Source organism: Typopeltis vanoorti, chromosome 12 (genome assembly GCF_054136105.1).
Source record: "Typopeltis vanoorti isolate ZY-2024b chromosome 12, IOZ_Tvanoo_1.0, whole genome shotgun sequence".
NCBI lineage: Eukaryota > Metazoa > Arthropoda > Arachnida > Uropygi > Thelyphonidae > Typopeltis > Typopeltis vanoorti.
The window spans coordinates 38,449,351-38,468,447 of record NC_143560.1 but is presented as its reverse complement, the minus strand read 5'-3'; the positions used below and the strand labels follow the sequence as shown (position 1 = coordinate 38,468,447).

The 19,097-nt window shown below is 35.6% G+C and overlaps 1 protein-coding gene across 1 annotated transcript in view; it reads right to left on the bottom strand.

Annotated features, from left to right (window-relative positions):
• Nucleotides 1-19,097, bottom strand: part of LOC150100712 (uncharacterized) — a 169,485-nt gene that overhangs the window by 96,113 nt on the left and 54,275 nt on the right. Inside the window, exons 2-3 of the mRNA XM_090401824.1 lie at nt 18,433-18,502; nt 7,785-7,930 (exon numbers count right to left, since the gene is read on the bottom strand). Coding sequence (XP_090257950.1) covers nt 7,785-7,930; nt 18,433-18,502 — 216 coding nt within the window. The remainder of the gene's footprint in view (nt 1-7,784; nt 7,931-18,432; nt 18,503-19,097) is intronic.

Here is a 19,097-nt window from a genome sequence, read left to right as displayed (position 1 = left end):
AGCAGGTACATTGTCCTGCAAAAGCAATGTGCCTCTGCTCAGTTTTCAGCAGTGTTTTTCCTTCAGTAAGTCCTTCAATTCCTTCAGAACTGTTGAAGGAACTGCTGACCATGGGAGGATGATGCTAGTTGATGACAGTTGCAGATTACTAATTAATGCAGATGATATAGTTGAATTATTCGATGATCAGTTTATCAAAGTATTTCATCCTCATGAAGGCAACATCGGGAGAATCTGGAGTGTAGAGGGTATATCGGAGGAGGGACAGATAGTGAATGAGTAAAAATATATGAGGAATTAAGTCAACTCAATGTTAATAAAGCAATAGGATTTGAGAGTATACCTCCATGTGTCTTGAGGGAATGTTCTATGGAATTAATGGCACCTTTGGCAGAACTATTTAACAACAGTCTTGCAACAGGGCAAGTCGCAAAGGAATGGAAGGTGGGGAAAATTGTTCCACTTCACAAGGGTGGAGGGATAAGACTAAGACTACAAATTATAGGCCAATCTGTGTGTCCGAAATTGTTGTCAAGGTATTATTAGAGAAGTTTGTGATGACTAGGATTCAGAAGTGGATTGGTAATAGCAGTATTGCTTATGATGATCAGCATGGGTTTGTTAGGAGGAGGTCATGTTTCAGCAGATTGTATGTATTATAAGAAGATGACAAATTCACTCAATAAAGGAGAGGCATATACAGAGGAGTACTTGGATTTTTCGAAGGCCTCTGATAGACTACCACATGACAAGCAAGTATCTAAACTGAAACAGATGGAATTAGATAACAAACTAGTAAAGTAGATAGCTAACTGGCTGTCAGACAGATATCACAGCAGGTTGTATATGGAGGAGTGGTATCCCAAAAGAGGAAGGTCACTAGTGGAGTGCCACTGAGATCTGTTTTGGGACTATTATTGTTTAACTTGTATGTTAATGACATTGGAACTGGTTTAACTTGTATGTTAATGACATTGGAACTGGTTTAACTGGAGTTGTGCAGCTGTTCACTGATGATGCAAAGTTGAGAAGAGCTATGAGAAGTAGAGCAGATGTTTTGGCTTTGCAGGAGGATCTGAATATACAGTCATCCCTCGACTTACATCCGTGATCCCATAAAGGAATAAATAACATTTTCGGCAATACTTTCAACGAGACGCAAACGAGCGTAAGGTAAAGCATGCACAGTGGCAACAGCGCTTTCAGCGGCAACCTCCCTCGGCAGTCGGCACGTGTCTTCAACAGTTCCTATGTTGATTTTGTGCTTGAGAAGGATTATTTGTGTATTTATCGTTAGTTATTTCGTGATTTTTTTGTGCAATATGGCTCCTACACGCCCAATCAAAACGCCTAGTGAAGAATCACAGAAAAAGAGGCGAGCAATTGATCTTGAAACGAAGTTGCGAGTTGTAAAGCAACAAGAAGCTGGTAAGCCCGTCATTGTGATCACACATGACTTCGGATGGTCTCATTCTACAGTGACGACCATTTTGAAAAATAAGAATAAAATCGTAGAGGCTGTGAAAGGATCTGTTTCCATTAAATCAACGATAGTGATGAAGCAACAACAAAGTCCTATCGGTGATATGGAAAAGCTACTTGTATCATGGATAGAGGACCTGAACCAAAAGAGTATACCCCTTAGCACTGTGACCATAACTGCTAATTCACTGTCTCTTCAACATGTTGAAGGAAAAAGCAGAACCTGATTATGACTATGAATTCAGCACTTCTTCCGGTTGATTCATGAGATTGAAGCAGCGTTATGCATTTCATAATGCGAAAATGTAAGGAAATCTGCAAGTACTTAGAAGGCTGCCAAGGAGTTTGTGAAAAAATTGGATAAAATTATTAAGGAGGAAATTATTTGCCACAGCAAATATTTACTATGGATGAGACATCCTTGTTTCGGAAAAAAATGCCCGAATGGAACATTTTTTGACCTACTTTCAAAACTCTTAATGCCTTTATTACAATTCTGTTATGGGTAATGTGGCTGGATTTAAACTGAAACCATTTGTGATATGGCACAGTGAGAATCCACGAATCTTCAAAAGCATTAGGAAGCATGCTCCCAGTTCATTATCGGAGCAATAAAAGTCGTGGATGATTCAAAAATTGATGCCTTAATCAACTATTATGCGAGTGCAATAAAAAAGCTATTGTGTGAAAGAAAATGTAGAATTCAAAATTTTATTCTAGATAATGCTCCAGGTCATCGGTCCTATATGTCTTATAGCAGTGATCTTCTAGCAAGTTCAAGGTCATGTTTCTTCCTTCAATTCCTTCTACTTCATTGACCCAACCAATAGATCAGGGAGTTCTTGTAGTGTTTAAGGCTTATTATTTACAGAGAACTTTTTCACAAGCCATTTCTGTCACTGAAGGAAATGACCAGACTCTCATGCAATTCTGGAAAGCATTCAATATTTACCATGCTATTAAAAATATTGCTGTGGCTTGGGACGAAGTGACCTCTCAATGATGAGTGGCATATGGAAAAAAACATTAGAAAGGTTTGTGCATGATTTCGGAAGTTTGTAATAGTGGACCTAGCAAACAATCTGAATCTCGAAGTGAATGATGACATAATTAAACTCATAGAAAGTTCCCCCGAAGAGTTGACCAACGAAGAATTGGTCGAACTGGAGGAACAACTGCTGCAGAAGAGGAAAAATGAGAAAAGGAAGAGGGAAAAGAGAAACAGGAAGAGGTAGTTAAACAATTTGCAGTGAAGGGTCTTGCAGAAGTGTTCTCTGCAGTTAGCGATGTCCTCAAAATGGCTGAAGACATAGATCTCAATGTTGAATGCTACTTAATAACAGAAACTAAAGTACATGATGCGTTTGCTTGCTATGAACAAATTTATGATGAAAAGAAGAAGAAGAATAAGCAAAACACATTGGACATTTTCATTAAAAAACAACAACAAAGGTTCACCAGAAGAGCCACAGCCTGATCGTTCACACAGGGAAAGAAATGAAGATGTGAATGTGGAGGAAGATTTGAGTGATTATTCTCCTGTTTTCTAGTGGCAGTAACACACAGTACAGTTTTATAATAAGGTTTAAAAATTAAAATGACAGTATATTTATTATGGTTAAGTCCTTAACCTCTATAACTCTGTTGATTTAATGTATCGACTTACATCCTGCCTGATGGAACGGAACCCGGACATAAGTCGATGGATGACTGTACCATGTGAGTGGGCAATTATGATTGGAGATATCAGTTTAATGTTGAAAAGCGCAAGGTCTTGAAATTTGGTAGGCAAAGTTGAGATGTAGACTATACAATTAATGGAAAAATTTTGAAGGAGGTAGAGGAGATGAAGGATCTGAGAGTGATGGTGGACAGAGACTTCAAGTTTAGGGATCAGATTGCTAGAACCGCAAAAACATCCCAATGGATTATGGCAATAATAATAAATAGGAAGGATGTTGACATGCTTCTGCATGTTAACCTCCTCCTTTTTTGGCAGGAGAATAAGAGGTTATGGTTCTCCTGTATAAGGCTCTGATCAGACTATGCATGGACTACTGTGCACAGATTTGGTCACCTGGTTTTCAGGCAGATGACGATGTATTGGAGAAGGTGCAGAAAAGATTTACTAAGTTAATGTCAGGTCTATGGAATATCAGATATGAGAAGACAGATTGAGGCAATGCAACTTACAGATCCTTGTGAACAGAAGAGGGGATATGACAGACATATGAGAGTGGTCTGAAATGTTCTCGCCCTTGACCATAGATGGCAACACTATCGGTAGCAAGATTATTATTTATTTATTATTATTTTTTTTTTTTGTTGGTACATCTGTCATAAGCATCCATGTGAAATTGTCATTCTATTAAGCAGTGTGTTTTATATAGCTGTCTGAAGCAAAAGTGTTGTCTGTATCCCTTGAAATGGATAAAATTGAGTATTGTGCGGTTATAAAATTCTTTGTAACAGAAGGCTTAACGGCAAAAGAAATTCATTCGAAGTTCATAAAAGTTTATGAACACTCTTCTCCTTCATTTTCGACAATGAAGAAATAGGTTACCGAGTTTAAACGTGGCCATACCAGCCTTGAAGATGATCCACATGAAGGACGCCCAAAAAGTGTAACAACACCAGAAATCATTGATTAAGTGCATGATATGGTATTGGATGAATAGCGAGTCAAAGTGCATGAAATTGCTGAGACTATAGCCATTTCAAAAGAACGTAGGATATATTTTGCATTAAGAATTGCAAATGAAAAAGCTTTGAGCAAGATGGGTGCTGCACTTGCTCACAGCATATCAAAAAAGGACTCGCATGAAAATCTCTGAACAGTGCCTGGAGCGTTTTTAACAAGAATAAAACTAATTTTGTGTGCCGATTTATTACTATGGATGAGACTTGGACTCACCATTACACACCAGAATCCAAATAGCATTTGGATTCTGGTGTGTGGACAGAAGACGGTTGTCCAGCACCAAAGAAGACAAAGTCGGTTCCATCAGCAAGAAAGGTCATGGCATCGATGTTTTGGGATGCTAAAGGCATTTTGTTTATTAATTATCTTGAAAAGGATAAAACAATAATCGGGAATACTATTCTGATCTTTAAACCAGCCTAGACGACAAAATTCATGAGAAAATACCCAATATGCAGAAGAAAAAAATTATCTTTCATCAGGACAATGCACCTGCCCATGAAGGTGCTTTGACAATGGGAAAATTAAGAGATCTGCACTATGAATTACTGGAACATTCACCCTATTCCCCAGATTTGGCTTCCTCTGACTTCTATCTCTTCCCAAAACTAAAACTCTTCCTCGCTGGTCATTGTTTTTCTTCAAATCAAGAGGTGATTGCAGCTGTAGAGGGATATTTTGCAGATCTTACTGAGAACCACTACAGGGACAGAATAATGGCACTGGAGCATCACTGGAATAAATATATTAGTCTTAAGGGAAATTATGTTGAAAAATAAAAATAATTTTGAAATTATAAATTTGTTTTTCCATTGTGGCCTTAGGCCGAGAACTTTTCAGACCACCCTCGTATAAGTTGGTGAGGGGTTGTTACCAAATTAATGTGGAGAAGATATTTCATAGATTAGAGAGAGGCAACAGTAGAACCAGCCGACATTTATAGAAGCTATATAAGGAGGCTGTGACCAGCAGGTTCTTTGCAAAATGGAGAGTGATTAGTGAGTGGAATGCATTATCTGAAAGTATGGTGAGTGCAGAAACTGTGAATGAGTTCAAAGCACAGCTTGATGATCTTTTGGCATGAGAAAGTATGACCTTCTGCAACATAGGTCAGATATTAATGATAATAACAAGAACAATAATAATAATAAAAACAATACACCATAAAAATCAGAACAAAATAATGCACTTATTTCTTCAAGTAACAAAAATATTAATGGAATTTTAAATCAAATATAGAGAATAGTTATGGACTGAATAATCAAAATGAATTTGCAAAAAAATTATAATGTAAAAAATTGCATTTTTTTTTGGAGTAGCATACATCTGGTTTCTTCATAAATATCTCCAACTTCAGAAAAAAACTTTTTTAAGGGTAGCTGGTAGCTAATGCCAAAAAAATATTCTGAGAAATTGTACTGCAGAATAAGTACACCATTAGCCTTGGAAACCCTTCTTTTTGAACAGTTGCACAAGATAAGAGGAGGCTTTTCCCGATTGGTTGTATTTGTTATGATGCATGTAACAGGAATGTTTCTGTTTTGGCCAGCTGAATACAGAATCTTTCTACTGACCAAAGCCAAACATCTGAAAATCATGCAGAATCCCAAAGCAGAACTGAATATTCGCACATCTTTATTAAAAATGATGATATTAGGAAGGAACTTAACATTGTTAGCATTCGATCACTTGTGGGAGCTAATTCAAGTTAGTATGGTACTTAAAACAGAAGAAAAGAAGAAATGTTAGCAAAACAGAATATTCAGTTTGTTGCCAGGATGGCAAAAAAGACCCAGAGGAAGACCATGATCTAGATGGAATGATACGGTAAGAATTGGCTTAGAAGACCAAAATATAAGATCTAGCAATATTGGTGTCCTGACAGATAACAGATTAATTTGGAGGAAAATTGTCAATAGGAAGTTAACATGATGTAACCTTTGTGTGTGTAATACTATAACATCCTATACATCAGCTGAGGATACATATCACAAATTTGATGATGAAATAACAATATTATATTTGTTTTTATTTATAAAACACAGACAATTTTAAGTTAAGAAATTTAAGTTTCAATATTAGTAGGTTATGAAGCTCCAGAATAAGAACTTTTGCCTCACCCATAATTAATATTTAATACATATATGCCATTACTAAATAATATGCATGGTATTTATAAATTTTAACTTTCTCAATAACTTGAAATCAATTTTTTTACATCAATAAACAAATGACATAGAGATTTGGTCACCTGGTTTTCAAAAAGGATGAAAGTATGCTGGAAAGGTCCAGAAGCAATCGACTATGGTGGTTTTTGCTCTCTGGAATGATGAAGAAAGGTTGAAAATGTGCAATTTGTAGTCTAATGGACAGGAGGAGGAGTAATATGATAGAGGTTGGTGAAGGGTTGTTATAGGATTAACATTGAAGAGGTTTTTCATAAAATGGTTGGAGATGGAGTGAAAATAAAAGGTCATCCCTGGAAGCTGTATAAAGAGGGTGTGAGCAAAGGAGTGAGAAGCAGGTTTTTTGCATGCAGAGTGGTGAATGATTGGAACGAACATTGCCTGAGAGAGTGTGGTGTCTGCAGAGTATTTTCAAGTATGTAAGGCATGGTATGATGAGGTGTGTGTGTGTGTGTGTGTGTGTAGGGACCCCTATGATGAGTATGACTACATGGAAGGGGGGGGGATCTGGGAATAATAATAATAATAAATTACAGTGCAAGTTTTCAAATTTCTGGTTTCCTTTCCTGATAAAAGATGAATTTTTTTTTCTTGGAACAGATAGCAAAGTAAAACAATGTAAAATGTCAAAAAGAAGCAAATCACAATTAACCGTTTTTAACTATGTCTGCAGCACCTAATCATTACAAATATCAGCAGGAGGATGTTCAACTAAAGCAATGGCAAAACTTTTCATATCGATTATAAAAGTATTGCTTTCCAACCCATGCTGGGCTACTTTAAGTTATAAACAAATACATCTGTGTTTCATGTAAGAATAATTTTGCATGTATTCTGATGTTATTCTCTTAATAAACACAGTCTGTTATCAGTGAATTTCTGAACTTAGCCTCAATAGTAAGTTGAGAACATATGCTACTATAACTTTCTTTGGTCAGATGTTTTCAGCAATTCATAACAAAGCACAAATTGGAAAACCAATGCTTACTTTGATGCATTTACTGTATTTTAAACTTGAAAACAAAAGATATCAATAAAACACAGAAGGTAAATAAAACCAGAAATGCTACTACATTTCAGGTTTCCTTTAGAATTCCTTGATAAGCATGATGTATTCAGCTTGTGGATCACATTCTTGTTTAAAAATTTAGTGTTAAAACAGGATTGATTCATTTAAAAAGTTTAATTACAATTATTCGACAAACCATTTCTTGTGTAACCAAGATGTGTAAAACAGATTTCAAGAAAATAATCAGTAATATTTTTATATACTAAAAGAGCATAAAAATCAGCACTAAGAGAATTTTTTTAAATTTTTTTTTTTACTGTGACACAGAAATGTATTCATTTATTAAAAAAAATAATGTGGAGTGATGAGAATTATCAAATCAAATTACATAATTTTGGCAACTTACTTCATCGGGTACAATTAAGTTTGGTGAATTAAGCATTTCTGTTCTGTCTCCTATATCATCATCATCTTCAAGAGTTTTTGGAACAGCAGCAAGAGAAATTACACTACTTATAACAGGTAGATGATCTTCTTTACTTTTACTTGAACCTTACAAAAAAAAATTCATATAGTGCATTTTAGTATTGTACATAAGGTATAAAAATTTTACATATATATGTATGTATGTCTGAAATCATTCACTATCCAGTTCAGAAAAGAGAAAAGAATTTAATTCAGAAAAATATTTGTGCTGTAACATGAATGCAAGCACAGGCTGTTTGAGAACAGTGACTTCACTACTCAGATACAGATAATTGTTCATTTCGTTTTTAATGACACCATAGAACCTACTGTAACCATAGAAACATTGCAATCTGGCTTAATAAATAAAATTATGTAGAGATTGATGGATCTCTCTCTCTCTCTCTCTCTCCACACACACACAGGACTTAACAAACATGGTTGCCCCCTTACACACAGTTAGTAGATATTGTCAACTAGCAGGTAGCTAGTTCAATAAAATATAACTTTCTAAACAGAATCTTTTTAATTTTAAGTAAACACAGATGCAGCACCACTAATCACTTTATGGAATTCCTATTAACTAAATAGGACATATCCATTAAAAAAAAAAAAAATGGGGTGGTGTTCAAGAACATTTTTTGAATGTTGAGTAGGGTTTTACATAATTTGTTGAATACACCTCACTCAGCCACAATTTACTCTTTGTGTATTGGCAAATTTGGCACACCCGTAGTGATAGCACAGTCTTCGATTGTAACCAAATCTGCTTGGGTGGAAGAGAGATGAATGAGTTTGTTTAGGAGATATTAAAAAATAATTAAGGCAAATAATACATTTGGTTGGTAAATTTGAATTATTAAAATCTATCAAAGAAACATAGTATTTTGCTTCCTCCTTCACACTACGTCTGTTCTTTCCAAAGACTAGAAAGAAAATGTTTCTATAGTACAAAGAGAAAAAAAAATATCCAAGAGACCCTATACTGTACAAGCAAGAAAAACAAGTAGTTTTATTATACCACTAAATACAATATAGAGACATTTACAGTCTGTGTACTATATTTAGCAACAATTTTTATTAGTAGAGACAACTACAAGGATTCTTCATAATGAAATGCATATCCCATCACACAAACTCTATGCTACATACACACACAAGAAAAAGTTTTATTGTACACAGCAACTAACTAAATACAATTGTCCTAACATCCTGTTTCAAATTTTCAGTTGCAGAAAATGCATGGTAATATCTGTTTATAAAGTAGTCATTGGGTACAGAAAACCAATGATTTCTGTAAAGCAAATAAAGATGCATATGTATATAACTTTAAATCAGCTTGAATTGTATTTGGGATTTCAATATCATTATAAGACAGTTCACACAAGATATTTTACAAATAAAATTATATCAAAAAAAAGTTGCAACTAACCAGCTTTGCTTATTCTGTTCTCTATTTCCAGATTTAGCCTGCCATCTTCACTAAAAACTGTGCATAAATTGCTGAAATATTTTACTTGTTCTATAGGATCTCCACTCAGAATGCAACTGAAGTTTTCTATGCTCCTGCCAATTTTCATAGTTTTGGTCTTTTTATTGCTAATTTTCATGCCAAATTTGGTACAGCTATTATTGAATTTAGTTAGAGAATCTTGGCAACTTGCAGGGGATTAGTTAGGAGTATCATATCATCTGCATAAATCAAAGAACTAAGTTTGATATTTCCAATTCTGACATCCGGTTTAATACCACTTTCATTCATAATGTGATTCATGTGTGAATGAGAATGAGTTAGCATGTGGCATCAAATCATCTTCGGTAAAATAAAATATCTAGAAAATTAATACTAAGTAAAAGTAGTAAAGTAATGGCATTTGTGAAATATTTTTACAAACATGTACATTTTTAAAATGCCATGTGCATCAAATGTATTGTTAGTGAGAGTGGAGAATATGTTAGCTGCTAGTGAGGATGATGATAAGACAATGAAGATGAAATGGGAAAAAGCAAAAAGGGGTGCAAAAAGTGCAAATTATGCCAGACGTGAATTAGCTGAATTAGTGAAAAAAATTGCTATGAGAGAGGACTTGAAGGAATTACTAGAGGTAGCAAAAGAAAAGAGTGAGAGAGTTAAGATAGTGAGTCTGTTGCAGCGATATGACAGAGAAGAGTTGAGAAGGAGGGCCATAATTGCAAATGACTATGTGCAGGTTATGCAGGAGAAGTGGTGTGCAGCTTGTGGACGTATGGAGTGAGTTTGATGGGCGAAAGAACTTATACAAGATGGATGGTTTGCATCTGAATGGATTTGGTGTGCGGAGACGTGCAGAATCAGGGAAACTAGAGCTTTGGGGGGGGGGGATATGCAGACATCAGTGAGGCAGTTGAGTGTAAGAATGTGTATAATATGCCAAGCTAGTACGAAGGACAACAAATCAGAATGGGATAGTTAGTATAAGGCATTAAGATAGGGGTAGGACAAACAGGCTTCTGCATTTCATGTATGCTAATAGGAACTAATATAAGGAACAAGGAGGAAGAATTTTTGGCCTTGGTTGGCTCTTCCTGGCCACAAATTATTGGCATTAGTGAAACATGGCTGACAGAAGATGATATAGCTAGTGGGATAGAATGTGAAGGGTATAGTGTGTTCAGGAGGGACAGAGAGAAAAAAAGGGAGAGGAGTGTTATTGATGATAGCTGATGAACTGCAGCCAAGGAGAATAAAAGCTGAACTGCAGGATAGTGAAAAGAGCACATTTGAGAATATTTGGTGTGAGATTGAGACTAGCAAAACAAAATATACAGTTGGGTGCTGCTATAGACCAGATAATGGAATAGATGGTGGAGATAATATGCATAAGCAAATAGACACAATGAGTGGAAGGAGGGTAATTATTATGGGGGATTTTAACTATGGTAACATTGATTGGAAGGAGGAGAGGACACATGGGAGGAAGGAATTGGATTTTATGCAGATATTAAGGGATAACTATCTGAGACAGCATGTAATGAATATACTAGGGGGGGGGGGTGTTCAAAAGTGCTTGACCTAGTAATTGCATCTGAGAATTTAACTATAATGAATATGACCATGGTGCCACCAATTGGTGAGAGTGATCATAAGGTTATGATCACTTAAGATAGGATACATGTGAAATTACTGGGCTGGTATGACAAGCTTAGGAGATTGCTTGGTTCAGTGTCATGGCATGTAAAACTGCAAGGGCTGGATGTTGATAGTGCATGGGAAGTGGTTAAGGGGCGTTTGCTGAAGCTAATGGCTGACTGTATACCTAGAGTCTGGATAGTAAATCGAGTAGGGGTTAAATGGATGAATAACACCATTAAGCTTCAGCTGCAAAAAAGAAACAACTGTGTAGGGAATTTAAAGAAAGAGGTGACCTGCAGGCACACAAATGGTATAAAGCACAGGCTAGAAGAGTAACGAGTGTGGTAAGAAAAGCAAAAGCAGATTATGAAAGGGAATTAGCCATGCAAGCTAAAGAGAATCCCAAAGTTTTTTTTCGATATGCTGCAAGTAAAAGAAAAATATATATGATTTTAAGGAATGCCAATGGTAGGGAGGTAACTGAATCAGCTGATATAGTGGAATTACTGAGCAAGCACTTTGCAAGAGTATATCATCCAGGTGGCGATATTGCAGGAATGAAGGAACCAATAGCTTATATGGGAATTGTGTGGTGAATGAAGTGGAGGTGAATAGTCTATTACAAAACCTTAATGTGAATACATCTGTGGGAGATTGGATGGTATACCAGCTCGGGTCTTAAGTGAAGCAGCTAAAGAATTGGCAGTGCCCTTGACCATTTTATTTAATTTGAGTCTCAAGTCTGGGTTAGTCCTGAGGGGGTGGAAAGAGGGAAAAATAGTTCCACTGCATAAAGGAGGTTCCAAGACTGCTGTTGTAAATTACCGACCGATCAGCATATCAGGAGTTGTTGTCAAGGTCTTGGAGAAAGTAGTCAAGAGAAAAATACAGGAATGGATTGATGAAAATGAGATACTGTATGGGGGACAGCATGGCTTTGTGAAGGGTAGCTCATGCCTCAGTAACTTGCTCATGTTTTATAACACAGTGATGGCTGAACTGGATAAAGGTAATGGATTTATAGTGATACTGCTGGACCTTTGACAAGATACCACATGGAATTCTAATCAGTAAGCTGTAGCATATGGGGATGAATATAGGGTTGGTGAGATGGATCGGAGGGTGTCTGATGGAGAGATATCAGAGGGTAGTTTATTCAGGACTAGAGTCCAAAAGAGAGCCTGTGACTAGTGGTGTGCTGCAGGGTTCTGTTCTTGGACCACTACTGTTCAATTTATTCATTAACGATATAGGAAAGGATCTGAGAGGAACAGTTCATTTGTTTGCTGATGATGCAAAGTTGGGTAGAGCAATAGTGAATGCACATGATGTCAAAATTTTGCAGGATGATTTGGATAGATTGAAGGAGTGGGCTAAGGAGAATGGATGTCAATTTAATGTGGCAAAATGTAAAGTTATGCATTTTGGGGTGAAAAGATTAGCAGCAGTACACCACATTGGTGGAACTGTACTCCAGGAGATTGACGAGGCCATGGATTTGGGAGTGTTGGTGAATAGGGAGTTGAAGTTTAGGGGGCACATTGCAAAAGTGGCTAAATCAGCTCATGAAATCACTTGGTTACTGAAGAATACTTTGACGAGCAGAGACAAGCAAGTTATTGTTCCTCTGTATCGAGCCTTGATAAGACCCCATCTTGACTACTGTGCCCAGATATGGGCACCAGTGTTTCTTCTTGATGAGGAGGAGGTGGAGAGGATCTAGAGACAAGTGACCAAGATGATAGCAGGTTCTATGGAATGAACCTTATGTGAACAGGTTGAAGATTTGTGGGTTGCAGAAATTGGTTGATAGGAAGAAAATCGATAATATGATTGAGACATTCAAATTACTGAAGGGTTTCTATAAGATTAACTCAGAGGATATTTTTCAGAATAGGACTGGTGGTGGGAAGACTAGGGGCCATCCATGGAAACTGGGCAAGAGTGTGGTTAGCAAGGGTGTTAGAACTAGGTTTTTTACTTGGAGAGTGGTAAATGAGTGGAATAAGTTGCCAGAGTCTGTTGTGGGTGCCATGACTGTGAATGAATTCAAGGCAAAGTATGATAAATACTGTGTGAATGTTGAATAGTTGTTCTTGACATGATGTTCAGGGTCTTTACTGCTTTCAAATTTTCTCTTTATCTTTCATTTATCTTAACTGCACCAGAGACAATTAATATTCTTTTCATCAGTTTACAATTCCTACCACCACTTCTGTTAGTGGTAGGGGTGGGAATGTAACTGCAACTATTGAAAATAATTTATAATAGCCCATCATACTTCCAATTAGTAAGCACCTTTTGTTTTTATTCCCAAATCTTTAGCTCAAATGAATCATTGTTAAGGTGAATCTTAACTAACAAGGAGGTTCTTATTTCATGATCTTGTTTATCTGTTTGTATACTAAATAAGATTTACTTAGCATACAACCTGTTCAGTGGTTTGGCATGGAGGATGCAGGTTAAATTTTTCACTTATATAGCATGTAATTATATACTGATAGCAGAATGTCCTTTCTGAATGAAAAGAATTTTTCCCACTTGTAATTTGCTGAATGCTCAGTATATGTTCTCATAATGACTGAATACAGAAAATGAATGAAATTGAAATATTAAGTTAATGATAATTTTTCCACACATTCATGTTGGCATTACTTTAAAAGCCCTCTTATAATCACATTATTCTATGCTCAAAATCGAGTATAGAATAATGAATTTCAAGTAATGAAAGATGTTGCACTTGTGGTTAAATGGTAATATCGTTAGACATTTGGAAGATGGAAATCAAAGTGATATGGAACATAAAGGAAAAGATCAAAATTAACAAAACAAGTTTGAAGGTTACACCATACTATGCTAAGAAAACCATCACCATGTTCTGTTATACTGTTAACAGTCAAAGACAGCTGAAAAATCAGTAGAAAGATCATGGATTCTAATAGAGACCAAGAAATGAAAGTGTGTAACGTGCAAAAATTGTCAAAACCAGCTCTATGACCAAAGAGAACACAGCTACTCAGGGAAATAGCAAAAATGCTTAAGAAATATAATTACTTTTTATGATGAACCCAAACATTAAAAGTTGAGAAGATAACTTGTTAGCAATCCAGACCCCCCGATTCTACTGATCGGGAGGGGGGGGAGATCTGGAAATCAATTAATTTTATGTCTTCTTATATATCCTAAAAGAAAATATATCTGAAAAAACATTTTTGTTCTAGGTGTTTATCAGACCTTTCCAGATGCCCCCCTCATACTTTTTTCCTAAATAAAACAGGTAGGTAATGAAAAGTAATGCCTCCTAATTCAGAAAATGCACCTCAGACTCAGAAAATGCAACATTTAAAACGTATTACTTATTTTTTTTAAGATTTTGAACAACAGTCAGGTCAAAGCAATGTCTACACATGACAGACAAGCATAATAGAGTTCCAAAACTATATTGGAACTCAGTATATGTTCTCATAATGACTGATTTAGAGTTCCAAAACTATATGCCATATCTATGGGCAAAGAAATTAATTATATGCAATGTCAAAATATGGTTAAGCAAAAATAAAAATGGAAGAATATACTTCTTTGTAAGACTTTTTTCAAATAAACAGTCCTACAAAGCAGTATATTCAATATATAACCTGGATTCTGTCTATCCAGATTACAGAAATGTTCTATCTGCACTTCAGAAGTATGTCTTGCTGCTTCTAGGCAAGACATACTTCTGAAGCAACAAGACATACTTCAGAAGTATGTCTTGCTGCTTCTAGACATACTTCTGAAGTATGTCTTGCTGCTTCTAGGACTTTGTGTACTAAGGATGATTATAGATATACCACTGGATGGGATCTAGATGAAAGGACAACAATTAAGACTGTCTCAGCTGAACAAAGGAGATAGGCTCTAATCCAAGCATATTTCCTCTCAGAATCAATGGTTCAAGGATAGAACTTGCTTCCTGCCTAGTTTTGAATATATACAGTAAACCCTTGCCAAGCACGGATTTGCAGAACGCGATTTTGCACATACGCGTTATCTTAATTGTTTCCATTTAATTTGTCCACTGCTAGAATTTCATTCATACGCAGTACCCTGCAGAGCGTCGGCTGGCAACTCTGCTTGGCGCTGCCCGCTAGCTGAGTGACCTAGGCTGAGTTGCGATCATTCACTCACGTTAGCAGAGCTGTAATTACGTATTTATCAGTGTTTATCCTCTTCTCCTTTTGCATTTGTATTTCTTTTAATTTCAAAAATTCAATATGACATCTAAGAGGAAGAATGAAGATGATAAAGCAGCAAAAAAGATGCAAAGTTCTGACATTATCTCAGAAAATTGAAATTTTAGATAAGTTGAAAAATGGTACACATGTTTCATCGCTAGCAAGAGAACTAGCTATAAACGAATCAAGCATAAGAACAATACGGGAGAATGAAGAAAATATTCGGTCTAGTGTCAAAGCTTCAGGCGATACTTCGGCAAAGGCTGCTCAAGTTTCAAGAAGAATTCTGCAATTGGAAAAAATATTAATAGCTTGGATTGACAATCAAGTAAACGAAAAAGGCTCAGCTGTGGATGGTGCTGCTATTCAAAACAAAGCTTTAGATTTGTTTTCTTTCATTTTAAATAAAGATGGCCAATCGTTAGAGAAAATTGACTTTCAAGCAAGCAAAGGTTGGTTTGAAAACTTTAAGCATCGTTTTAATTTGCAAAATGTAAAGCTTCAGGGAGAAGCTGGCTCTGCAGATAAAGAAGCAGCAGAGAAATTCAAACCCAATTTTTGAAATTCATTGAAGAGGAAGAGAGGGGGTTACGTTCCGCAACAAATTTTCAATGCAAATTTTCAAAACTTTTAAGGATAGACTCACTTTGCTTTTTTGTGGAAATGCATCAGGCGACTTCAAGTGCAAGCCTCTGCTCAATTATCGATCTAAAACGCCTCGTGCATTGCAAAGAAAAAATTTTGAGCAATTGGCCGTTGTGTGGAAGTGGAATAGAAAACAAAAGCCCTCTTTAATAACTGGTTTGAAAATTTATTCATTAAAGAAGTCAAACATTACTTAGAACAGCAAAGCCTGTGCTTTAAAGTTCTCCTAATTCTCAATAATGCTCCAGGACACGATGCTGAAACCCTCACAACATTGCATCCAAATGTAGAGGTTTTATTTCTCCCACCTAACACCACTTCCTTTATCCAATCAATGGATCAAGGGATCATAAAAACATTCAAAGCCTATAATGTCAGGCATGTTTACACCTCTGCAAATAAAGCACAAGACGAAGGAAAGCACGACACGCTAATGGCATTTTGGAAGCGATTCAACATAAGCCACTGCATAGAAATCATTAAACTTGCATGGGAACAAGTGAATTCATCAACATTTAATGCTTGCTGGCATCAGCTCTGGCCTGTTGTCAACAATTTTAAAGGATTTCCATCGATTGAAAATGAAGCCAAAGAAATCGTACAAATTGCAAAAGCAATTGGCGGCGAAGGATTTTCAGATATGGAAGAAGGAGAAGGCAAAGAATTAATCGAAAATGACGATCAAGAAATGACGAATGAAGAATTGGATGATCTTGTAACACCAGCCGATAGTGAAAGCAGCAATAGTGAAGAAGAAGATAAAGTGCCTTTAACTTACAAGAAGTTAAACAAATTGTTAAAAAAGGCACAGGAACTGTTTAATTTTGCAATGGAGATTGACCCAAATGAAGAAAGAAGAGGACACTTTATGAAAAGCATTGAAAAACTCTGTGCTCCTTATTGCGAAACTTTTGAGGAGTTGCATAAGTCATTGTCCCAAGCTAAAATCACTAGCTTTTTAAAAAAATAATTGTATCATGTACCTACTTATTAAGCAGTAATAAAAATCCTTCCAATTAACATTTGTTTCAATTTTCCCTTTTAATTACAACAATATTTAGGTTAGTTTAAATTATACATACATACTTTCTTAATTTGAACTATACCTGACATATTTTTTCCCATAGAAAGTTAACTTTGCGGAACGCGATTTTGCCGTGCGCGCAATGTATTAATGATGTAACCCCCGCGTTTGGAAAGGGTTTACTTGTATATTTATGTTATATTTATATTTATTAAGATTTATATTATTCATTTTCACAGTATTGATGACAACACACAATGGTAAGAAAATAATATTTATTAACTTATTTGCTGATATTTCACTGGTGTTATATCCAGCATCTTCAGAGCACAAAAACAGTTTGTCACAGTATGCAAAACAACCATTTGGTATAACAGGGGGACTAGTTTAAAAAGTTGTAATGGACAGCACAAGGAACTAAAGTCCTAATTAGGACATCATCTATGTCGGCAAAAGAGAGAAAACAAATATTAATTAGATCTTAAAATGACTGTTTCCGAGATTTTTGGTAAATTTATACAGCCATATTTGCTGAGATTTGGAGTATGTTTTAAAGCTTCTGTTGATTCCAAAAACAATCTCTCTGACTTATAATAAGTTCTGTGTAGCACTTTTGTTTTTTTATAATTGATCCTGTGTGAAATGGTATCCAAGGCAGGGTCTGCTAGACACGACTTGCCATAATGATAGTGCCAGATGTATTTTTTTTTGTTCACCAAGGCAGATGTCAAGTTCTTCCTGTCTGTCCACAGTAAGCCTGGTCACAAGAACAGGGCACTTCATAAACTGCTGGATGTGATAAAGAAGAGAGTTGTCCTTAGGTGAACAGATGAGAGTTGCCAATTTAACACAAGGTTTAAATACAGTGTGTAGCTCTTGTAGATTGGTTACATATGACTTTAAATTTTTCAGGAAATGACAACGTATATTAAAATATTAATTAAAAAACTTTAATCAATACCTTCCTATATTTTGGCAATGTTACATTGCCATCTTATGGGAACATAACTATGATATATGCATGCAGGCGCTAACAACGAAGAAATAAGGCTGAAGAAGTTGAGACCAACTGAAGGCTGAAGAAGCTAAAACCAACTTAAGTTGGTCCTAGAGTCCTAAAAGTACCCCTGCTAGAGGGCTATATTGGGTTGTGTTGGCTGTTGGTTTTATGTTCCCAGAAGATGGCAATGTAACATTGCCGAAATATAGGAAGGTATTGATTAAAGTTTTTTACTTAATATTTTAGTATACGTTGTTATTTCCTGAAAAATAAAAAATAAAATAAAATTTATGAACTTTTGTGGATGGGATTTACATAAAACTACACATACACAAATCATACCAAAAATGAAGACTGCATCTGTAAATTTACATGAATGACTATATTTGGAATACAGCTAGAGGAAAACAATATAAAAAAAAGTTTCTTTATTGTGTAAATTATAAGCAAAATTAAATTCATAACAAGCAGTGTTGACAACTGAGCATAACCTTTTCCTAATATTATATATGGTAACACATAATTGTTTAAGTAGAAAATCATTGCAAAAAAACAAACTTGAAAAGCATTTTTCAAGTACAAAAATACACTTACCTGTAGAAAAATTTGTAGAAGATAAAAATAAAGAGAGGGCAGTGTCTCCTGATGGTGAATTCACTAAAGGCTAAAATTATAAGAATATAGATTTTTAAAACAGCAATTAATTTACACAAAATCTAGATATTTTATTTCACCTTGAATGAAAAATAAAATTTAAAAGTAACTTAAAATGCATCCGAATCTACTGAACTGAAGAGATAATGATGAAATTAAAGGGCAAATTAAAATACACAAATTAATAGAAATATATATATATATATATATATGAGGAATAGAAAGAAGTAGAATATGTATGAGAAAGAGAACAGAATATCAAATGGATATTAAAATATCTACAGTGATGTGTGTGTGTGTGTGTGTGTGTGTGTGTGTGTGTGTGTGTGTGTGTGTGTGTGTGTGTGTGTGTGTGTGTGTGTGTGTGTGTGTGTGTGAGAGAGAGAGAGAGAGAAAAGATTTGGTTTATTGATAACTTCGGCTCACCATCAGGGAAAGCTTGACTGCTTTCCTGTCTTCAAAATGTTTGGTACAAGAAGCATGACCCAATCTCTTTTTGGAATTAGAGCATTCAGTGAATTGATTTTTGTTGACAATTTCTGATTATAATCTTATAGTTTCAGATGAGTAATGCATACCAATAATACCTGAATGTGATTCATTTA